Below are 24,683 nucleotides of genomic sequence, written 5' to 3'. Positions count from 1 at the left end.
AAAGGCACCCTGCTAGTCCTGGACCAGCCTGCCTCTCTCGATCCCTTTGTTCTTTGCATTAAACTACAGAAAGCTGAACACCTGGACTTTAGTTTCAGCTCTGTCCCTAATTAAGATCAACAGCTTAGAGCAATCTCCCAATCCTCCTGTGTTTCAAGTTTCTGAACAATGAAATGGCCTGTAAGACCCCTCCTGGCCCTCCCATTCTAATATCCTACAGAACAGCAAGATCAAATATGCCTCCCCAGGACTGTCAAAAAGTAAGGGCACTACTTCTGGGTAACAGCAACAGTGCTTTGCGAACCACTGCCAAAATGTAGCTAGATAGGCATTATCTGCAAAATGTTAGCACAGCTGAGGAATTTATTGATAGTAATTAATCTGCTGCCAGCATGCTGGCTCCGTGGAGGCACTGAAGGATTCATTTGGTCATTGGCTTCTGTAACAGTGTGCTTGGGACTCAGGGCTTTCTAGTGGCCCTCCGCCCTCATCCTGTCTCTCACTAGGGCTGTGTCTGAACACATGGAGGGTGGCAAAGATTATTTTCTTTCCCAATCTGATTCTCCGTTCGGGACAACCACCAGTGATGGTGTTTGCTGCCAATGATCCCAGACTCATACCTTACATGATCTGGATAGAAGAGTTCTAAAACACAGGCTAAGGACACCTGGATGGCTCAGTGCAAGATTTTGGAGTCCCGGGACCGAGTCCCACATCGGGCTCCCTGCATGGAGCCTGCTTCTCCCTCTGCCTGTGTCTCTGCCTCTCTCTCTCTGTGTGTCTCTCATGAATAAATAAAATAAAACCTTAAAAAAAAAAAAGCACAGGCAAAACGATGCAGTGGGTAGAAGTGGGACCCCGAGTGGTGACAATGGACAGTTAGGATGGTCTCTTAGAATCTGACTTTTTTTTTTTTTTAATGAGTGTGAACCATATGACTTGAGACTCCAATTTCAAAACTTTGGACCTCCTGACACATTTCATAGATTCTGCAGATAATAAGATGTTAAATGGAAAATAAACATCGTGTAGATATTATGGATGTGCTGGATTTAGCCACTTCTCAATTTGTAGCCTTATTAAAAATAATTTGGAAAAAGTCATCCAGAGACCACAGAAGTTACAATAAATATTAAAAATTTACCTGTTGGAATATTTAATTTTAATTCTCTTCCTAACACAAATTGTAAAACCAGAGTTCACATAAATATTAACAATTTGCTTTCTCCTGAAGAGGTGATATATGGTGAACCATTGTTAAGGAGAAAACGATAAATAGATTCAAGTATAACTGTTTTAGGATTTACATATCTGGCATTAGAAAATACTCTTAATAATGGGGAATTATTTTCATAAACTTCAAAAATTAATTGACAGAAAAGCATTTTGAGAGCTGCTGAATAAAATGAGTAAGCCACAATAACTTTATCTTCCCAAACCTTGGACAGCTCTCAAATTTCACCATAAAGACATTATTCTGGGGCACCTGAGTGGCTCAGTCAGGTAAGCCTCTGACTCTTGATTTCAGCTCAGGTTATGATCTCAGGGGCATGGGATCGAGCCCCGAGTCAGGCTCTGCACTGGGTGTGGAGCCTGCTTGAGATTCTTTCTCTCTCTGCACCTCCCCTACCATCTGTGTTTGAGCTCTCTAATAAATAAATAAATCTCTTTTTCTTAAAAAAAAAAAAAAAAAACATTACTCTGCACGTAAGTATTCTACATTGAGAGCTTAGATACTATGATTTTCTTGTTATTAAAATAATTTTGAAATGGGCAGTTCACCCTCTCATCTAATAGAGTCAGGGTGTGAGAAGTAATTACTGTGCTGGGAATATTTTTGTATTATGTGGTCTACAACGAATTCACGTCAGCTTGTCATCAGACCAGAAAACATCTGCGTTGACATAGGACTTACATTTTCCCCCCAAGTTCCCTGACACAGGAAGGTCTTGTTCACATGCTAAGAATACAGCAAAGCAGGGGAAAATGTAACAGCATGATAAAGGAATAAAGGTGATAGAATACTCCAGATGGATTAAAAACATAATCTCCCAAACCTAAACGTCTCCCCTAATTTTGATATGCTGTGATAAAAAAACCACTGGATCCTAATTTCAAGGCTTGGCTTTTAGCACCTGAATAGAATCCATGCAGGTAGAAACCCTGATGGAGCCTTGGTTACCTTTTTCTTCTTCTGAAAGTTCTTCTATGGGCTCCAGTATGTGCGATGAGAATGACTGCTCTATTAACGAGGAGAAATAAGAATAGTACAAACAGGACAACAGCAAAGTAAAATTAGTTTCCTTTCAAACAGTTTTGAAAGCTATAGTTGCACAGTATTTTACTCATGCCTACAACAGCAGGATTTGCTGGGGGAAAATGCAGGCAGTCCGTTAGGCCTGGATCCTTTTGCAGGTATCTGCTCTCTCCATGTATTTTCCGTTAGCTCCCCTCTCAGGAAATGATATTTTCAAATGATGGCATCCAGTTTGTCACTCAGCAACCTCGTGCCTGATGGGATTTCGAGGCACAAGGACACAACTACAAAAGATCTTCTTCACTTATCCCCCAAAATACTTTCCTTATAAAATATTTTGATCAGGTGGCTAGAGAGAAAATTAATGAAACTATTTCAACTCCCAAGGGTAAAAACATTACAAAATGCCCGAGGCCCTAGGATTCCCCCTTCTTGCTAGCCCCAGGCTCTTCAGGTGGGAGGGCCAGGAGGATGGTGAAGGACATGTGGCCCCAGGGTCAGTAGCAGGACTAGGACCCTATTCTTATAGACCTCTGCATCCCTAAACCACAGTTCAACACCAACTTCTGCTCCTGGAGAGCCACCAGGGCGAGGCCGCGGACAGATGACACATGAAGATAGGCTGTCCCCAATCCCATCCCAGAACAATGCCCGGGGAGGCGAGGCCTCTGGGTGATTTCCCAGGTAATGTGACTGTGCACAGGCAAATGCACGGAGAGCATGGATAAAGCCATTCGCCACCCTATCAACAGAGGGAAAGTTCCTTCCTGGGGAAGATCAGGTTTCAACTAGCAGACAGGCTTTAGACGTGGGATAAAATGCAACCAGAAGTCTAGCTGAGGAAGTGCATGCTTCACTCATCTTCAGCTTGGAGACTCTGAAGTTCTAGCTTTTAATTGACCAAAGGGTATTTCTGGTACTCTGCTTTAGGCATCAACAAACATATGTGAACACATATAGGTATACACAAATAAATAAATGCATGTTATACTTAAGTGCATGTAAACAGGCTCTGATAGCTTGTTAGCCACCCAGTCTACCTGACATTGACTAGGAGAAAAGCATTTTAAACTGCTTTCCAGGGCAGCCTGGGTGGCTCTGCGGTTTAGCGCCGCCTTCAGCCCAGGGCATGATCCTGGAGGCCCGGGATTGAGTCCCACGTCGGGCTCCCTGCATGGAGCCTGCTTCTCCCTCTGCCTGTCTCTTTCTCTCTCTCTCTCCCCATGTTTCTCATGAATAAATAAATAAAATCTTTAAAATAAATAAACTGCTTTCCAATGAACATTCAGAACACAGCCTACTAGGAAACAATAGCCTACTTTAATTGTGAAGCATGAACATGATCATACAAAGAGCATTTAATTCCATCCATGCACCACAGCTATGGAACATCAGAAATGTGCTTTCAAATTTGTTATTTGGCATCAAGATTTTCAAGTTATATAAAGAAAAAAAACCCATAGCTATGTGTGGTGATGGATGTTAACTAGACTCTATGGTGATCCTTTCACAATATATACAAGTATCATTGTACTTGCAATCATTTTATTGTATTGTAATCATTATGCTGTACACCTGACCTAATATGTTGTATATCAGTTATATCTCAATTAAAGAATTAGGGCAACTGGGTGGCTCGGTCAGTTCAGCATCTGCCTTCGGCTCAGGTCATGCTCCCAGGGTCCTGGAATGAAGCCCTGTACCTGCTCTGTGGGGAGCCTGCTTCTCCCTCTTCTCCTCCCTTCTCTCACATACACTCACTCTCTCTCAAATAAATAAACTTTTTTAAAAAAAATAAAGAATTAAAAACGTAAAATTATACAAATAGACTATTTACTAATTTGAACCACTGAAAAGAGGGATTTTAGGAGGATAGCTAATTTCCATTTTTTAACAGTCACATTTTTTTTTTAAGATTTTGATTTATTTGTTCATGAGAGACACAGAAAGAGACAGGCAGAGGGAGAAGCAGGCTCCATGCAGGGAGCCCGATGTGGGACTCGATCCTGGGACTCCAGGAACACGCCCTGGGCCGAAGGCAGACGCATTCAACCGCTGAGCCATCCAGGTGTCCCACATGGTTTATATTTTATTGTACTTTATGAAAATGACAAAAATAAAGTTATGAGGAAAAGCTCTATAAAATCTCCCCAAACCATCATATGCATATTTGTTATCATTATAAGGATAGCACTAGGATTTATTTCACTTGAGTCAAGACAAAGCATCAAAATTGTGACCTCAGCTGCTGTGGGGAAGATGGTGGGGTTCTGTGGCCAGGGGGGAACCCAGGCTCTTACTATGAAGGCTGAGGAAGTGAGGTACCCCAGACCCCAGCTCCCTAAACTAGCAAACTGATGTCCAAATGTGGAGTGAAGGGCCTGTCGTTCTTATGCTTTGTAAGCCACAGGTCCAACCTCCAAGTGACCCCGTTCTTGTCCTAAGTTGAGATCTTTAGGCTGAGAGCTGATGGACTCGAAGACTTGAGTCTCTCCCCTCTGAACTCTCCAGAGGCTTCCAGAAAAACCCTTATGTTAGTCTCCTACCATTACCTCCAGAAAATGACCTCCCAGGTCTGTACCGAGCCCTCTCTGGTGCTGGCTGGCCGAGCCACACTTTGTCAGCCCTCTCCTAGATGCTAACATTGGCCGGTGCTTGCTCAGTGGTTTCTGTTCCAAAGGTCTCGCTTCAGTTGATCCTTACCATCCATGGCCCATGATAGTAGCCATTACTGTTCTCCCATTTGGCAGACAAGGAAACCCAAACCTATGGCTTCATGAGTCAACTGTGAATCCAGACCGTCTGCTTCCCTTCAGAGTCCAGACTCTTGGCCACAAAACCACGGTGCCTTCTGGTGGCAATTGTGGGGTATATCTTCCAGACTACTCTAAATGGCACTGTCAGTGTGAGCTCACTGTGTTCTTAACCCTTCCCTCATTCTTGCCTGGTCACTTGCACCTGCACTTTTCTACCAGTTCCACGGAACTGCTGATATGTCTGCTCCCTCCTATTTCAAAACCTCAACCCCAATTCCTAGGTGGCAACTCTCACATAGGCCACCACTCAATCCTCAGCCAGTCTCTCCAGCTCTAATCCTTTGAATACACTCCAGTCAGACTCAGCCTCCCCAAGCCCAGTCCTCCCGTCCAGCCATGCCCTGCCTCAAGAACATTCAGCAGCTATGTAAGGCCAGAAGAATGGCCCAAACAGCTACCCTGGCACATGTTGCCTGCCATAAAGAGTCTCAACCAACCTTACTTCCCTCAGATCTCTTCTGTATACCCTATGCTCAGCCCAATAATTCTTGGGCACCATTCATTCACATCTAATACCTCATCTAATACCTTCCTGTTACCTTTTGCTTCTATTTTTTGCTTTGTCTGAGTGGAAAGGAGCAGCCTATGCCCTGCTGCCTCTCTGGGACAACCCACATCTTATAACTGATCATTCAATCCCAGGAAATTCTGAAGAGCCCATCCCAGCTCTAAAGCTCCCAGTGAGATCTGCAGAGGCCTCTGCAGCAGTGCATCTGGGTTCAGCGTCCCCTGCCACCCACTGCTGCTTCTCTCACAGGGATTGTCTAAGAGCATGCCCAATAAATATCTACCTGCAAATCTCCACCTCACAGTCTTATTTTCCTGGGAACCCAACCTAAGACAGTTTTCATGGTAAAGAGCCTCATCAGGCTCTGAGATGGAACAAAAGGAAAGACTGGGAGGTAACTGAGCTAAATAATGTTATGCAATACAGACTAACACTCCCCACCCCCTACAGTTGGGGACACTGCCATGGGTGGGGGTGGGGGGCAGGTCAGTGGGTCCCTGTACAAGCCTCCTCCTTGCTCCTGCCCATTGAGATGCTCACAAATCAGCTCAGATCCCAATCCAAAGGCTGCAGGCCTCATGCCAGGTCTGGCTGGCATTTAAAACTAGCACTTTAATCCCAGCAGATGCCAGCAAGGGGGCATGGCTGGTTCACGCAGCCCAGCTCCAATCAGGGCAAAGTCCATAAGGAACACAGGGCTTTGGAGCTGATGGATTTGTCAGGACTCTTGAATTAACTCCAGACAGCTAAACATACCTACTATAGGAGTCCTTTATTGGGTGCCAGAAATATGAAGCAAAGGAAATGTAGTCCTCCTATACTGTCACACAAAAGGCTAATGATAACAAAGTAGACAAAAAAAGAAAAGAAACTATAACACCTTGAAGTATAGAGAAGTGGCCAGCAATGCATGAGAAAAATAAACCCTGAAAAAGAAGGCAAGAGAGAGACTTTAGACCTGACAGAAAGAATATGAACAGAGAGCACTTGCCAGGGAACATTTTCTTGTGATTCAATATTAAAGCAAACTTATGTAGGACCCACACACATTTTACCTGTGCTGCTGGCCCAGAGGGAGGACACCTACATGTCCTAAACACTTGTACATAATAAAGCCCAATAAGTGAGGAGTTTACGCGTTACATAGTGGGAGCACATGTTCAACGGTATTAACCTGCCTGTGATGACCTCAGGAAAAAAAGCAAAGGGTAATAAACACCATCACGAATCCATCAATGAACAAAAAAGGATGGTTACAAAAGGCCATGATAATATGAGCCCCAATATTTCTGAATGCACAAAGTCTGACTTGACTGTGGAATTAAGTCTAACTCAATAGCTACAGAGCAAAACGGAATGAAGTAATCATTTACATTCCAGAAGCATTTGTAGAGAAAAAGAAAAGTGGGGCCCCCTCGCATCCTAATTCAGTTAATGTCCAGCAGACCTAGGAAAGCAATGTACTAAAAATATACATGCAAAAACTGTAAGCGCCCTAACAGCATAAAAATAAAATATGGCTACCCACATTCACCCCATCCATTGGATCATGTAATTAATTATCGCCCTTGCGCCCTGGTCCAAGGACTGGTTCCTACTGTTCCCTTTGTTTTCCACCACATGTCTTTTCTAGATTTTTCCAATCAATTGCTGAGACTGTTTGTTTAAAAAAGGTGACTTGCTGTTGTACTGAAAGTTATAAAAACAGTCACATATGCCCTGTGGCATGTGCTGGTTTGGTTGGCTGATCTAGTAGAAAATCACCTTCTTACCCAACACCCACTACTTTCCACCAAAAACCATACATAATCCAAGTACTGCTCAACGTTAACATCTTTGCTGGTGAGTCCAGCAACCTAGACATTTTTTACTTTATGACTTTGGTAGGTATGTTCACAGTTTACCATAATAATACATATGAAGATGGCAGTTTTATTAACTGCCTGGCATTCACTAAGACACCTTCTGCTTTCCATAATTACCCCCACAGACAGAAGCACTTTTAGTTAATAAGTTCTCTGACTCAGGGCGGAAACTGCACATTAAATGCTGAGACTTAGCTGGAACTTACCATGTGCCATGGTTAGATTCGGTTTTGCATCTAGAGTCTGTGTGGCAGAGGCACTCACTGAAACAGCAGAAAGAGAAAATCTCACACCCTCCTATAATGAAAGCATCTCAACCTGATGATAATCAACTACTCTGCAAATTACTCAAGATACATAGATATCATAAAGAATGAATGTTTCACACGACAACCACCAGCTAACCTAAACCCATTCTCTGTAACAGCTTTATTTTATTACAACATAATTTTCCCTTTTAAAGAATACAATTCCACATAAAATATACAACTCTACTTACACAATTAGGATAATCAGTGCTGTACAACCATAACTGCTACCTAATTTTAGAACATTTTCATCACATACATGAAAATGCCCATTAGCCGTGACTCCCCACATCTTTTTCCCCATGGCGCCCCTGGGGACCACTGATCTACTTTCTCTCAATGGATTTGCCTGTTCTGGACATTTCATTTAAATGGACTCATACATTGTGGCCCTTTGTGCCTGGCTTCTTTCACTTAGCATACAGTTTTCAAAGTTCATCCATATCATATGTAGCATGTTAGTAGCTTACAGTTTTATGGCCAAATAACATTCCACTGTATAGTCAGACCACATTTTATAGACTTATTCATTAACTGATGGGCATTTGGGTCGTGTTCACTTTTCAGCTGTTAGGAATAATGCTGGTATGAACATTCATGTACAATGAACCAGTTTTAAAAATCCAACCACTGGGCTGGAACACACCACAAGAAGGCATTAACTCAGCCCTAGAGCCTTTGGAGAAAAGTCTGATTCAGGTGAGACTAAATTCTCTCTACTTTAAAATGTTTAGAAAAGTAGATTCCATAGCCTTCCTTCCATTATTTGGCAATGCTTACCTGAGATTCGTCTCTGGACCATGTGTTTGTTTGTTAGTGTTCTCTTTTACTACCTTATTAGCGACAGATCTTTAATTCCACTCCTACTCTGAAAAATAATGGCCATAAACCTCAGCATCCTCCATTGGGACACATTTTTGTCTTTACAATGACTGCTGATGAAAGCGTTCAACTCCTAACTGTGCACAGATTGCTAACAATGCTGGAAATCTAAGACCCCCAAAACCACTGGTGACCGACATAATCTAGATCAAGGTTGGCAAGAGTATAATCCATGGGACATGTGAGCCCACCACTGGTCTTTGTAAATAAAGTTTTATCGGAACACAAGATTGTTCCAATATTGTGCCAAGTATAATTAAAGTGTGAACAATATGTATGAAATGTATTTTTTTCCCCACAAGATAGAAGCCTGGCTTCTATTCCCTCAGCCCTACTCTTGGGACCCAACTGCCCTTCCCTCCGCAGCACCTCTCAACCTCTTCAGCTTCCAGAACAATCAAGAGGCCTCCAGAAATGGGGCGCCTGGGTGTCTCAGTCAGGAAAACATCTAACTTTTGATTTCAGTTTGGGTCATGATCTCAGAGTGTTAGGATAGGCCCTGCATCAGGCTCCTCGCTCAGCAGGGAGTCTGCTTGAAGATTCTCTCTTCCTATCTCTGTCCCCCTCCCCCACTCTCTCCCTCTAAATAAATAAATCTTTAAAAAACAAAAGAGGCTTCCAAAAGCACCTGAGAAGACTGAGAGAATAAAACCATTAGCATTTTCCAGTCAATTGAGCCAAATTCCTAAACCGGCTCCTCAGTGCCCTTTCCTCACTACAGTCCTGGGCCAGTATGAGTGGTACTCGGGGCCCAGCCTCGGCCTGGACCCTTCCCTGGTACTCAGATCCGTGTTCACACATATGTCCTCTCTTGCCCAGGACTGTCTGCTCCCTAGCTTCCTTCACTCTTACACTTTCCCGAGTGGAATAGTAAAATAATAAAAAATATTTCAGCTACTTATTATTAGGAAAACAATCTGCCCGTTTCTACACTGCACGAATTATGTCTTTGTGGATCATAGCCAAATCCTGACGGCTCCAAGGGACAGACATGCTGAGCCCACCTCAAGTGAGAGGCTGACAGAACATTAGGTCATCTCTGAGTCTCAGTGATGCCAAAATGAGGCAGCCACCAGTCACATCGTCACATGGTGTATTGCTTTGGGAAACCCCCAAGTACAAACTGAGGCAAAGCCAAGAATTTATAGCTGTCCCTTGATTAGGTGAACTGAGAAATAATAGGTATGGCTAACCCAAGTCACCACAAAATCACATGGATATTTACAAACTTGGGTTTTGGAGCTAGGTCAAAGCCAAGAATCAAAATAGATCATATGTAATCTCCAAACACATTGGTTTTCAAAGGAAAGCCTCTACAAATAAGTTGTATCTTGGTTTAGCACTTTAAAAATATCTTTAGGATCCTGAGCCTATTATAGACACTTACTAGGTAGAGCTGGGGCAGTTTGCTTAGATTCAGAAGTTTGCCAGGTTAAAGGATTCCCTGAAATAAAAAAAATTAATTAATTAATGACAAAAATCATCAGCTAATGGGTTACATTTTGCCAGCGCTATCCTAATCTCTTCCCTTAGAAAAAATAAAATAAAATTCACCAATATATGGTGACTCACCCAACGGAGTAAAGACATTAAACATAAATCCTTACAAAACTTTTTCCTAAAATTATCAGTCAAATATTTATGCTAAGTAATTATACATGTATTGCTAACTACCTGAACTCTCACTGTTTGGAAGAGGAGTTGCAGGGAACCATGGCCCTCCCCAAACCTTTATCTCAAAACACGAAGGAACCCGTATGTAGGTCACTGAGCCTCCCGGGGGCTCCTAGAAACAAGGAGGAAATGCAGCTCATGCACCCATTACCAACCCCCAGTTGGTTGCCCCTCAAGTAGACAAGTATCCTTCAATGACCTGAGATGAGCAGGAACCAATACATGGGTTATTTGAAAGGAGTGCAGGCAAAGGAAAACTTTATTCTTTATCGGGAGACCCTGATGGCACTACCGACTCCAGTCTCCCTTCTAGACTCATTCCGGAGTGAGCAGGAGGTAGGCGGCTATATCGCCGCTACAGTCAGTCTCTGTCTGCCTCTGCTACACTTAGAACAAACCCTTAACCCCCAAATGCCATAGCTGACAATGACGCAGCACGTACTTTAGAGTAACTGACGTTGGGGTCATTCACGACAGCTCACACCAGTGTGTGCTTAACAGGTGTATTTTATATATGTTCCCCCCATTTAATCCTCATAAGAAGCCTCTTAATGCCCCACCCCTAGAGCTGCGGAAAGGGAGGCATTCACAGAACTACACAGTGCCAGGCACGGGAGTTGAGCCCAGTCTGTCTCTAGACCTGGTGCGTTTAACTCTAACTCCAACGTGTCGCGTATCAGCCCAGAGGTATGGTTACTAAGCATGTAACCACACCTAACGATATTCTGATAAAAAAAAATATGTTAAGACCATTCAATGATAGTCTAGGTATTTAAAATTCTTCAACTTTCTGGATTGTGGTAACAGATCACTCAAATTGAAATCACCACAGGAATGCCATGTTAGTGCCTGGAAGCCACCGGGAGCCCCACCTCACCTCCAGCCCTGGGTTCCTGGTCTACCTACCTTTGGGTTCACTGACACTGTTTAATGGTTTACTGGTAAATTCTTTAATCTGCAAAGAAAAAGTTTTTGTTTTTTTTTTTAATGATGCAAGTTTGAAGCCAAATAGGGACATACTGGATAATGGACAGATGCTGTATTTAGTAAATTAAACTTTTCATGAAGTCCTCCACTTCATGAGGACAGATGGACTTTAAAGATATGAAGGCAAACATTTTATAAAAGTGGCATTTGGATTGGGCTGCTTCTCAAAGTAAGCACAAAGACAAATTCTTCTCTACCTTCAAATTTATTCTAAATTCTAATCAAATACATTTGCTTGCTCTTTACAGTTTTTATTTTAAATACCTTGAAAAAATTATCTTATTGGATTGACTTTTACAAACAATCACAGGGAAGAAGCTATTTTACCTCCTTTGTCTTATCCAACTTATGAATGCTCCAAAATAAAACAGAACGTTCTGAGGTAAATTGCCCTGCTTGAAGAAAACCAGTGCCAATACACAGCCCAAAATACCTGTTGTTTCTGCATGATAATCAGTTCATTCTGCTCCTGGAGTCTCTGGCCTAGCTCCTCTATCCTTTTCTTATAGAAGGTGTTACTTGCGTTTAGATCATCTATCATGGAGTTTCGAAGTTTCTCTATGTGTGACAAGAGCTAGAAAGAAAAAAAAAAAATTAAGGCGCCTGTCTGCAAACAGCATGTTAAAATGTCTCCATCCTGCCATCTGTACCTACACACCCTGTGATCTTTGCTGGCTTTAGGTTATCTATGCCCATCAAGTCACCAAATACATCTTTGGTTGCTGCGTACCAAGGCATAGGCTATGCAGGTCTGTAGGTCCGGTGACCAAGCACAACCTCTGGCCCTTGGTAGGTTCACAATAAATATTTATGGAGAAAGGATGGTGGAAGAAAGGGAAGAGGGAGGGATGGACGCAAAGAACAGAAAGATCTAAAGGTTCATAGATTCATCTTCAGAGACTTCATGTCAGGGAAGATCATATACTGGACATCAAAAAAATCCTAGAAGAATGTGTTTTCAATCATTTAGGCAAAGATTCTTAGAACAATTTCACCAGCCGCTTAGGCAGAGGGGAGAGACACCTTGGTCACTGGAGCAAGGACATTCCGGGCCTGCAGCCTGGAAAGGGAGGTGAAGTGCAAACCAAGCCAAGGGGGTGGCGAGTGTGCCTCCAGGGATGCGGAGAGCTCCAGAAGCAGCACTTCCCAACTTGTTTGGTGTTTTGTAACACTCACTCACCAAGCACTTCATCTTGTTGTATCCACACCACAACCTTATGGATGCATGTTTCCCATGTATGGAGGGGGGATCTCAGGTCTTGAGAGGTAAAGTAGATGGTCTTGAACTCAGAGGGAGGGAATGAGCCCAGACTCGAACTTTCATTATCTGGCTGCAAAGTTACTGCTCTCAGATTTAGTGACTAAATCATGAAGCATCTTAGTAAACAGTATTTGAAAACAATCAAGTAGCCTGTCCCAGGCTAAAAGAAATTTATTTCTTAAGAAATAAATCACCAAAGGGGCGTCTGGGTGGCTAAGTCAGTTAAGTGTCCGGCTCAGGTCATGATCCCAGGATCCTAGGATTGAGCCCCATGTCCAGTTCCCTGTTCAGCAGGAAGTCTGCTTCTCCCTCTCTCTCTGTCGCTCCACCTGCTAGTGCTCTCTTACATACACATGTGCTCTCTCTCTCAAATAAATAAATAGAAATCTTTAAAAAAAATCACCAAATCAAAAAGTAATACAACATATCTGTTAGAGTGGCCAAAATCCAGGGCACTGACAACACCAGATGCTGGTGTGGATGGAGAGCAGCAAAAACTCATCCATCACTGGTGGGAATGCAAAATAGTACAGTCACTTTGGAAGACAGGCAGTTCTTACAAAATGAAACATACCCTTACCCTATGATCCAGCAGTAAGAGTCCCGGGCATTTACCCAAAGGAGCTGAAAACTTACATCCACATAAAATCCTACCCACATTTACAGCAACTCTATTTGAAACTTGGAAGCAACCGGGACATCCTTCAGTAGGTAAAGGGATAAACTGTGGTCCATCCAACAATGGAATACTATTCAGTGCTAAAAAGAAATGAGCTACGAAGCCATGAAAACACTTAGAGGAATCTTTAACACATGTTGCTGAGTGAAAGAAGCCAACCTGAAAAGGCTATATCCTATGATTCCAATTATAGCACATTCTCGAAATGGCAAAACTATGGAGACAGTGAAAAAATCAGGGATTGAGGGTGGGATGAATTGGCAGAGTGCAGAGGATTTTTCGGGCAGTGAAAGTATTCTGTTGATGCTATAGTGGGGGCTACACCATTCTACATGTTCTAAATGGTCTCTTTACATTTGTCAAAATCTAGAGACTGTACAATACCAAGAGTAAACCCTAACGTAAAGTATGGACTTTGGGGGACCATGATGTGTTATGTAGGCCTAGCAAATGCAACAAATGTACCACTATGGTGCAGGATGTTGATAATGGGCTAGGCTGTGTGTATAGAGCGAACAGGGAGTATAAGGGAACTCTCTGCACTTTCTGCTCAGTGTTGCTATGAACCTAAAAAAAAACACAAACAAACCTATTTACATTTTAAACAAAACGGCAACAAAAAGTTAAGACTCTTAATCAATACAGTGCAGGGTCTTCCCACTCCTGTGCTCTGTGCACGCAGGAGGCTAGACAAGCACTGGGTTGAGCCAGGTTGAAAAGTTTTCCTGGGGCCACCAGGTGGCCCAGTCCATTAAGCATCTGTCTTCGGCTCAGGTCATGATCTTGGGGTCCTGGGTTCGAGCTCCACATTAGGCTCTCTGTTCAGCAAGGAGTCTGCAGCTCCCTCTCCCTCTGCCTCTACTCCCTGCTCGTGTTCTCTTGCTCTCAAATAAATAAATAAATAAAAATTTTTTTTAAAGAAAAGGTTCCCTGAGTGAAGCTTAAAAAGAGCCTTTCATATTCTAGGGGATGCTAATAATCTCCTCCAGGAGAACACTATCAAGAACCTTCCCTACATTTTTGTGGACCATGGAAAGAATGCCCCAAAGCAGGTTGGGAAACAGAGCTGGAAAATCAAAGGAAAAGCCAGTGAAAATGCCCAGGGTTCCAGGCAGAGGTTTGGGATCAGCAATATGTGGCATCAATCCAGACTCCCCAGAAGAAAGAGGACAAGAGGACACAGGAAAAACTGAGGGAGGTTAACACTTGGGTACTGGGATTGAGAAGTGACCAGAAAAGCACAGGAAAGAGTTCGCTGAGTGAGGAACATGATAGTTTAAGCAAGAAAAAGCCAGAAATTATTTCTGAAAGTCTGTGGCCCTCGAGCCCATTCTTGTGACCTCCTGTCATTTCAAGTACTATGTTTTTTCTCTCTTTCAGAGCACAGAACCCCATCATTTCCCTTTGTATGTGACCACCGTACAACCTCCCAAGTTCCATGGAGTCTTCGGTCAGGTCAAAAGGGCATGCCATCATTTATCTGTGACTCCCTTTGAACTCCTACTGATGATATTTAAAAAAAAAAGAAGAAGAAAAAAAAGACTGCCAAGAACCCAGGTAAAGCAATAAAAACTTGGCAATCACAACTTCCCTTAAACAGAGAAACACAATATGTGCATTGTAGGACCAGTAGGCAGCAATCATGTGGAATAATTAATAGTTAGGTCTCAGGCAGAGATTACTAAACCTGATTGAATCTTTCCCTCTGTTAGGGTTTGAGAGAAATTAAGGAAGAAGAAAGCAGCTTCTGAACTAGCAAAACCGAATGACAGTGGAGCAGCATAGCCTAGCGGTGGCACAAAAACCCCACACCCCCAATACATGGGGTGATGCTCCTCACTCAGAGTCGGGGAAGGCCTCTCCTCCTTCCTCCAAAACCACCATCAGGCATTCTTTCTATCATAACTTGCAGTGGCCACATGTACAAATCTGTAAATCGCATTCTATTCCTGCCAGACAGCCACTGAACTGACAGTTCCTACACCTGCCTGGAACAAGAAAGGTTTTAAAGCAAGGACTAAATGTCATCCCCATTGGTAAGGAAGCCCAAATTCTGTCCCTAGATACCAAGACCATAAAATGCCTCAAAGGATAAGAGTAGAACTTCAAATTCTAAGAGCAGTGGTTCGAACCACAGATCCAAAGCAGAAATCATCTGGGGTTTGGGTGCTTCCACCCCACAATACCCCAGGATGAACCAGAATCTCAGGCAGTGGAGCTGCGCATACATATTTTGGGAAAGAGCCTCTGGTCATTCTGAAGTGTGTCTTTGGTGAGGAACTTCCACCTTGGTCTCGAAGGGAAGCCTGAACGTTTTCCCGGAAAAGCAATTGCGCTACATTGTCATTGCCTATTCTCCTCCGGAGCTGGCTCAGTGCCTAAAGCATGACAAATAGGCAAGGCAACAAGGCTGACAAGCAAGACCCTGAGTTTCAGAGGGCCGGTGTTCAAATACCGTGCTCAAACCAACAGATGAGTCTTTCTAAACCCAACAAATCAGCGTTTCTTCATCCGTAAAGACAAGGTTGAACGATCCCCTTTCCACATTCATTCCGCAAATATTTAGCGAACACCAATCACATTTTAGGTACTTTAGTCGACACTGGGAATGCGACAAAGCCCTAAACAGACATAGGCCCTCCCACATGGGGCTAGCGATCCGATCCGCTTGGAGAGACACACCATCCACGAGTGAATGAATGTGACTACTGGAGACAGTGATCGGAGTTACACATGTGAAGTGGTGGGAACTGTGAGAGGAGGGGGCTACCTGCTTAGATGGTGTCAGGTGACTTGGAGGCCAAGGCCAGAGGGGGCCGTGGCAGCAGAGTTCTACAGGGCCCTCAAGTATGCACCCCCAGAGCACCGCCCTGATTAATCCCGTTCCATTGGCGGGGTTATGAACTGAGCGTTTGTGCACCTCTCCACCAAATTCATATGTTGAAGCCCTAATCCCCCATGTGATGGTATTAGGAGGTGGGGCTTTTGGGAGGTGATTAGGTTTGGATGAATTAGGGTAGGGTCCTCATGATGGGATTAGTGCTCTTATAAGAAACCAGAAGAGCTCTCTTTCCTTCTCTCCCTGCCCTGCGAAGACACAGAGAGAAGGCAGCCATCGGCGACAGGGCTCTTAGCAGGGAGTGAATTGGGCGGCACCCTTGACCCTGCCACGTCCCAGCCTCTGGAACTGTGAGAAATAAATGTCTGTTGTTTAAAGCCACCCAGTCTATGGTACTTTGTTACAGCAGCATGAGCAGAGTAAGGCATGGATTGGGTGGAATCTAAGATGTGCCTCTTCTGTTTTGTTTTTTTAAGATTTTATTTATTTATCTGAGAGAAAGAGAGAGAGCACAAGCAGGGGGAGGGGCAGAGGGAGAGGGAGAAGCAAACTCCCTGCTGAGCCAGGAGCCTGAGATCAGAGCTGAAAGCAGACGCTCAACCAACTGAGAGCCACCCAGGTGCCCCCTAAGATGTGCTTCTAACTAACACAATACAGCAAGTGTGAAAGGACCTGACAGATTGCAATTAAAGTCACTAAGTTGCTGACGCTGAATCAAGGAAAGGAAAGAACATCCTGCATGGGCCTATATTATTCAGGCCAGCCTCTCCCCTGCAGGCTTAAAGAAGTCAATAGCCGAATAGTGAGTTGTGGAGCTGAGGGTCCTGATCCTACAGTGAACCCTAAGGAACCACATATTGCCAATAACCTGAACACGGCGGACCCCAGATGAGAACACAGCCCATTTGACACCCTGAATGCAGCTGTGAGATGCTGAGCACGGAACCCAGCCAGGCTGTGCCTGCCCTCCTAACCCATGGGTGCCGTGGTATGACAAATTGCTGGTAATCTGCTACACGGCACAGAACGCTAATACAGAGGGGAAGGAGCCAGCCACGCAAAGAGCAAATGGAAGGACACCCCAGCAGCAAAAACTCTGTGTGGGAAGAGAAAGAGGCTGGCATGTTCTCTAAGTGACTAGAAGGTTACTGTAGTCAGAAAGAGTTGGTTCTGAGAGAGGATTGGGATGAGGCTGCAGTGGTGGCCAACAGCCAGATGGTCTCATCTGCTCTTTGGAGAGCAAATTAGGAAAGGGGTAGGTTGGAACCGAGAGACGGGTTACGAGGTCCTTTAGAAACAGTGGGGGTTCAGCGGGGAAGGGAGGCACAATGGAAATGTGCAGAGGGATATGGATGTGAGACACGTGTAGGGCCCTGCTGATGGCGGGGACTGATTCTTGAGGGAGAGATAGGGCTAAAGCGTGCATCTCACTCTCTGACCAGGATGCCACTGAACAAAGGGGAGACACATCATCTGAGATATGTTACACTCAGGAAGCTCATGGAGATATCAGGTACAAAGCTGGCTATCTCCTCTGCAGCTCAGAGGGTGGTTAAAGCTGCAGAAATCAACATGGGCCTTACACCCACACACAGCCACCACCTCACTGTATACACTTTCTGTTCCATCCCTGGAGCTCCAGACTCTGAGAAATGCACTGTTGTTTGTCAGCTACCATATGTTTTTATAGCAGCGGGAAGGGCTCAAATACAGGGGACAACAAAGAGCTACAAAATATATACAAAGTGAAAAAAGAAACAGAAGTTTTCCTCTCTTAAAATCACATAAAAAAGTACTTGAGCTTTCCTACACCAGCATGATAGCATTTTTTCACACTTAAATTTGTGATGCACTTAAATCTGCGATGCACTCAGCTGAAAAGCCAAATTATCATCAAGTTGTTTTCATTAAAATGATTTTTTAAAAGATCTTATTTATTTATTCACTAGAGACACATAAAGAGAGGCAGAGACACAGGGAGAGGGAGAAGCAGGCTTCTTACAGGTAGCCTGGTGCCGGACTGGATCCCGGGACCCAGGATCACGCCCTGAGCCAAAGGCAGATGCTTAACCGCTGAGCCACCCAGGCGTCCCTCATTAAAGTGATTTTAACATGAGCAATCTTTGCCTTTCTTAAAGACTGTTTAGACCACCACCCTGCTGTGTGAAAAAGTTAGAAACGAGATGTTTGACGATGAAGGTATCACTACATAACTTATGAAACATCCATAAGATCATTCTACAGCTGTTAAAAAATCATGATTTTGAAGAATATTTTAACACAGGAGAATGTTTATGACATGTTAAGCTAAAAGCATATACAGTTATAAAGCACAATTCAAAATTTGTAGGACTACATGTATGGATTTCCATACTGGAGAAATGCAACATTTATGGCATAAAAAACAGACCAAAAAAATTACAAGGAAGTGGTAACAGTGGTTATCAAATTATCATTATTATTTTTAAAGATTTTATTTATTTATTCATGAGAGACAGAGAGAGAGAGAGAGAGAGGCAGAGACACAGGCAGAGGGAGAAGCAGGCTCCATGCAGGAAGCCCAATGTGGGACTCGAACCCGGGACTCTAGGATTACACCCTGGGCCGAAGGCAGGCACTAAACCGCTGAGCCACCCAGGGATCCCTGGTTATCAAATTATAAGTAATTTTAATTTTTGTCACACTTGTCTCCACACATTTTGTTAAGTGGACAAATAATATCTTTGTCGTAGAGAAAAAAATATATATATTCTTCTGGGGCTCCTGGGTGGCTCAGTTTGTTAAGCGTCTGCCTTCAGCTCAGGTCATGATCTCGGGTCCTGGGATCAAGCCCCACATGGGGCTCCCTACTGAGTGGGGAGTCTGCTCCTCCCTCTTCTTCTGCTCCTCCCCCCAGCTCATGCTTATGCTCTCTCTCTCAAATAAATGAATGAAATCTTTAAAATATATGTATATGTAGATATTCTCTTAAAAAAATGACCCACTGACAGGTCATTGGCATCTTAGTCTTACCCGACCCTTCTCTTTCTTATGTTCTTGATGAAGAACTTGAACTCGGGCGGTCCACTTGCTTTCCTACAAAACCATAAAATAAGAGTCATTTATGTATAACGGTCACTATAAAATCTACTTGAAACAGAAGCTTCCTTTTAATGGGTACCTATGCAACCCAACTACCTTCTTGGTAAAATATTAGGAGGCTTTTTTTTTTTAGACAATAAAGACTGAAACATGTTTGAACCCATTTGCACTTGGTTTTAATCTTAACCTCTACAGCAAGGGGTCATCAAACATTTTCTGCAAAGGAGCTAATAGTAAATACTACTTAGGCTCCAGGGGCCCCAGGACACAGTCACCCCTACTAGCAGTAGGAGAACATCCGTAGATAGCACAAAAATGAACAGGCATGGCTGTGTTCCAATAAAATACTATTTTTAAAAATAAATAAATTGGCTAATGTGCCAATTTAAGGAGCTGAAAGGCAATACTGAGGTTTCTAAGACCTTGGGTTCTGAACCAACAACACAGGTCATGGGAAGGAAATAAGAAATCTAGTGGGATCTTGGGATTTCATAACTGGGCCCTTCAGTTCCTGAAGGACAAGCTTTTGGAGAGCAACTGTCAACAGTTCAGTACAGACACAATTCCTGATCCCCTACCATGGGCCAGAGACCCTGCTGGGCTGCCGTGGCCGGTTGGGGGGGCGCTTAGGGGACGAGCTCTGCCCTGCACGGGAGGAAAGAGAAGCTGACAATACAGAGTTTTCCTATAATGTGTATGTGAGCAGTTCTTGCTTGGGGGCACTAGAGAAATGCAAGGCCCTGGAGAACTCTCTAGAAGAGCTATTGCCCCAGCTGAAGGAGTAGGCCACAGAGGCAAAAGCAGAATGCAGAAAGCTGTGTTCTGGGAACCATGAGCTGTTGGTGCAGCTGGAACCATCAAGGTAAAGCCAAGAATGGTGGGGGATCGGCACAGGGCCCAGATCCTCAGGGACTCTGGTTACTGGTTAAGGATTCCAGACTTGGGGGTACCCTGGGTGGCTCAGTGGTTCAGTGTCTGCCTTTGGCTCAGGTCATGATCCCAGGGTCCTGGGATTGAGTCCTGCATCCGGCTCCCCTTAGGGAGCCTGCTTCTCCCTCTGCCTATGTCTCTGCCTCTCTCTCTCTCTCTCTCTCTCTGTCTCTCATGAATAAATAAATTTAAAAATTAAAAAAAAAAAAGGATTGCAGACTTGGTTCTGTGCAGAATAGAGAGCCATGGGAGGGTAAGACAGGACAGTGACATGGTCAGCCTGGCTGCGAGGTGGAAAGTAGACTGCAGGGAGGGAGGCAAGACATGGACCACAAAATAAGCAGCAGGGACAATCGTCCTAATTTCAAAAACACACATACTTTTTGAAATGTTATTGTTTTTTTAAATATTTATTTAAAAGATTTTATTTATTTATTTATGAGAGATACAGAGAGAGAGAGGCAGAGACATAGGCAGAGGGAGAAGCAGGCTCCCTGTGGGGAGCCTGATGCAGGACTCGATCCCAGGACCCTGGGATCATATCCTGAGCCAAAGGCAGACACTCAACCACTGAGCCACACAGGTACCCTTGTTATTGTTTTCTTTAAACAAAATTTTGAATTCATGAACTTTGATCTCTATTTGTTTCCTGGTAAAAAAAACAATGTTCTCCTAAACTAGTATGACAAAAATTGCCAAAATGACAGCTGTGCTGATTACACAGGGCCACTCTCATTAGGTTTGATAAATGACAAAGACCTTCAGGACACCAGTGTAGCCATATATCTAAGCTCTGGAAATAAAGTTAGTTCTTCCATATTCCTTTCTGTGCCTTTTGAAAGTGGGACCTACACCTGAAATATGAAAAATAAGCTCTAAGGTAATCCCAAGCAATTCAAGTTGATACTAGGTTAGCAAAAACATGAAACAATTTTGCCAACTGTTCTCTTAGTCAATCAACAAGTATCTAATGAACACCTATTATTATGTATTAAGACATAAGAAGAAAAGAATTAGCTCCTTGGTCAGCGAAAGAGACAAACCCTTTTTCTGTAGGTAATGCTTGCTGTAAACTGCTTCACTAATTAAAACCAGGCCCCTGGGGTGCCTGGGTGGCTCAGTGGGTTAAGAAGCTGCCTGCAGGTCAGGTCATGATCTTGGGAATCTTGGGATTGGGCCTCAAATTGGTCTTCCTGCTCAGCGGGGTGTATGCTTCTCCCTCTTACTCTGCTGCTCCCCCTGCTTGTGCACACTCTCTCTCTCTCTGATAAATAAAATCTTAAAAATATAATAAATAAATAAACAAATAAATAAATAAATCGGGCCCCTTCCTTCAGTGATTGCCCGCTGGTACATACCTGACTATCGAGGAGTTGCATCACACTTTGGAAATCCTGGGGATACTGAGGACGCTCTTCTTTAAATTCATGTGCATCCTTTAACGTGCCTATGTTGGACTTGATCTGCATGTTGGACTTCTGGATTTCTGACAGTTGCTAGAAAAGAAGATGCAAACCCACTGGTACAGATGTTTATATTTTTATTTATTTTTTAAAGAGTTCATTTGTTTGAGAGAGAGAGCAGGAGGAAGGGGCAAAGGCAGAGAGAGAAGCAGACTCCCTGCTACTGGAGGGGAGTCCGACGACCTGGGACTCAATCCTAGGACCTCGGATCATGACCTGAGCCGAAGGCAGATGATTAACTGACTGAGCCACCAGGGCGCCCCCAGATATTTACTTTAATAAGATGAAACAGAGAATAAAGTTGGAAACACTATAGCCATTTTTAAATCAGACTCTCCTTCTAGATGCTACTTGTGCTTCTCCACTTCTCTCACCTAATGGTTTTCCAATTTTCTTCCTCCTGCTTTCCAGTTTTTTCCAGTAGAATATGCATGCAGGGTGAAAAAGGGAAAGGAAAACCTGACTTTCTAACCTTATACGATGGGTCATACATTTTCTGATGGGCACATAGCATTTGTCAGAAACAGAGGGATGGGGTGCAGCTGGCTCTTGTGAGAATTTAGTGCCAAGGCCAGCACCCATCCAGCAACTGTGTCCCAAAATCCATTAGGGCCATGGTGTTTTAACTCTACCTTTTGCTTATTATGTTATTCACGAAGTTACCAGCGGTGAAAACCCTCGGAAGGAAATATATTAACTGAAAAAACAAAAGGGAGAGGAGCATAGTTTGCCTGCCTAAGTCTGGGCTGAACACAGCAACTGCTTTCAAAGAGTAGAGTATGAAAAGGGGAGAGGGGGTGACTTTTCAGTGTAGAAACCTAACAAACACTACCTCAGCCACGTGATCAAGGTCAGCACCAACAATCATAAATCCAGGGGCGCCTGGGTGGCTCAGCCGGTTAGGAGTCTGCCTTCAGTTCAGGTTCTGATCCCAGGGTCCTGGGATCGAGTCCTGCATCTGGATCCCTGCTTGGCAGGGAGCCTGCTTCTCCCTCTGCCCCTCCCACCCTCCCTCATGTTCTTGCTCTCTCTCTTAAATAAATAAATAAAATCTTTAAAAAATATATATATTAAGAAATTTAAAAGAAAAAACAATTATAAATCATGAAGACAGTATTACCCCTGATATGACATGATGAAAACTGTATTTTTTATCTCTGAGGATTTTGTTCCCCAAACCCATAAACCCAGTCTAAGCACGAGAAGACTACCGGATAAATTCCAGTAGACAGGGATCCTACTGACAAGTACTCCTCAAAATTGTCCAGGTCACTGAAAACAAGTTGGAGAAACTGTCTCAGACAAGAGCCTGAGACGGACAACTAAATATAATGTATCCTGGACAGGATCCTGGAGCAGAAAAGTGACATTAGCTAAAAGCTAAAGACGTTGGACTAGAGTGTGGAGTTTAATACTAATTAATATATCAGTATTGGTTCATCAACTCAACAAATGTACCATATTCATTTAGGATGTCAGTAATATGGAAAACTGTGTACAGGGGTAAGAGAGGGGGGGTTTCTATGACATTTTCTGTGCTCAATTTTTCTGTAAATCTAACTATTCTAAAAAATGAAGTGGGGTGCCTGGGTGGCTCAATCGGTTAAGTGTCTGCCTTTGGTTTGGGTCATGATCTCCAGGTCCCAGGATTGAGCCCCAAGTCAGGCTCCTTGCTCAATGGGGAATCTGCTTCTCTCTCTCTCTCTCTCACTCTTGCTCTCGCTCTCTCTCTCCCTCTGCCTCTCTCCACTGCTTCTTCTCTCTTCTCTCTCTCTCTTTCAAATAAATTGATAAAATGTTTTGTAAAAAATGAAGTCTAGGGAATCTCTGGGTGGCTCAACGGTATAGCGCCTGCCTTTGGCCGAGGGCGTGATCCTGGAGTCCCGGGGTCAAGTCCCACATCGGGCTCCCTGCGTGGAGCCTGCTTCTCTCTCTGCCTGCGTCTCTGCCTCTCTGTGTCTTTCATGAATAAATAAAATCTTAAAAAAAATGAAGTCTATTATAAATAATTTAAAAAACCATCTATAGCTAAAAAGGGCAAACAATCCACATGTGATCACCTGAGAAACGGACAAGTGAAACACGACATGCAGGCAATGGGACATCAGGTGGCAATGACAAAGGCATGAGAGAGTCATTCCTACAATATGGATACAGCTTGAAAACACTAGACTAACTGGGAGCGGCTGCTCACCAAACATCACAAATTGTATGACTCAATTCATATGAAATGTCCACAACAGGCAGATCCACAGAGGCGGGAAGTAGATCTGTGCTTGCCAGTAGCTCGAGAGACAGTGCCAGTGGGCACAGGATTTCTTCCCTGGGTAATGAAATGCTCGGAAATGACTGTGAGGATGGTTGCACAACTCTGTAAACATACTAAAAACCTTTGTTTTTTTATTTTTTTTTTTTTTAGGTGGGAGAGGGCCAGAGACAGACTCTTAAGAGGGCTGCATGCCCAGTGCGGAGCCTTAAGTGGAGTGCAATTTTTATGTGTCGTGAAATATTCTTAGGACTTTTTTCAATCATTTAGGAATATTAAAACCTTTCTTAGCTCGCTGGCCATACAAAAAGAAGTAGTATGCCAGATTCAGTTCACAGGGTGTGGTTTGCCAAACTCTGTCCAAAAGTTCAAGGCGTTTTAGAGAAGGCTCTTAGCCATATTCCAAAAATATCCCTCCATTTTAGTTTACAGAGCTTGTCCCCTAGAGGGAGCTCAAGGATCTTGCATCTTTTCCCCAAGAGTGACTCAGGACTGAGCTGCCCATCCAGCTCAAGTAATTCTTAGCTGGAAGACAATGGCCAGTGTCACAGAGCTTAAGGTTCCAGCCCAACGAGGCATGTCTCTGTCAATGCCTGTGACCAGGGCAGTATGGATCAAGGTTTCTCCCACAGGGGATGGTGGCTCAGTTAGCCAACAAGAGCTTGTTCAGTCCTCTTCATCAGCCAGGCCTAGGGTCAGGAAGGGAATTGGTAAAAGGTTCTACTTCTGTCTTTCTGGATTGGCTTCTACATCGGTGAACTGTGTCAACCTTTCCAGAAAGTTCCTTTGGAACTTTGAAAGCTTCAAAACTCAGGGAGAGGTTTATGGTTTATGACTATCAAGTTCTAACAGCTAAGGAAAGAGAGA

General features: G+C 43.6%; 1 protein-coding gene across 4 annotated transcripts in view; it reads right to left on the bottom strand.

Annotated features, from left to right (window-relative positions):
• Positions 1 to 24,683, bottom strand: part of DZIP1 (DAZ interacting zinc finger protein 1) — a 54,316-nt gene that overhangs the window by 12,586 nt on the left and 17,047 nt on the right. For 2 of the 4 annotated variants that reach the window (XM_041731100.1, XM_041731103.1), the window contains 7 exons: positions 21,446 to 21,583; positions 19,089 to 19,151; positions 11,731 to 11,871; positions 11,217 to 11,265; positions 10,024 to 10,080; positions 7,653 to 7,709; positions 2,183 to 2,242 (listed from right to left, as the gene is read on the bottom strand). In XM_041731100.1, coding sequence (XP_041587034.1) covers positions 2,183 to 2,242; positions 7,653 to 7,709; positions 10,024 to 10,080; positions 11,217 to 11,265; positions 11,731 to 11,871; positions 19,089 to 19,151; positions 21,446 to 21,583 — 565 coding nt within the window. The remainder of the gene's footprint in view (positions 1 to 2,182; positions 2,243 to 7,652; positions 7,710 to 10,023; positions 10,081 to 11,216; positions 11,266 to 11,730; positions 11,872 to 19,088; positions 19,152 to 21,445; positions 21,584 to 24,683) is intronic. The other 2 variants (XM_041731101.1, XM_041731102.1) reach the window with 2 other exon arrangements.

This window comes from Vulpes lagopus, chromosome 16 (assembly GCF_018345385.1).
Source record: "Vulpes lagopus strain Blue_001 chromosome 16, ASM1834538v1, whole genome shotgun sequence".
NCBI classification, from domain to species: Eukaryota; Metazoa; Chordata; class Mammalia; order Carnivora; family Canidae; genus Vulpes; species Vulpes lagopus.
The sequence above is the reverse complement of the archived record's forward strand: the minus strand, read 5'-3'. Positions and strand labels throughout refer to the sequence as shown.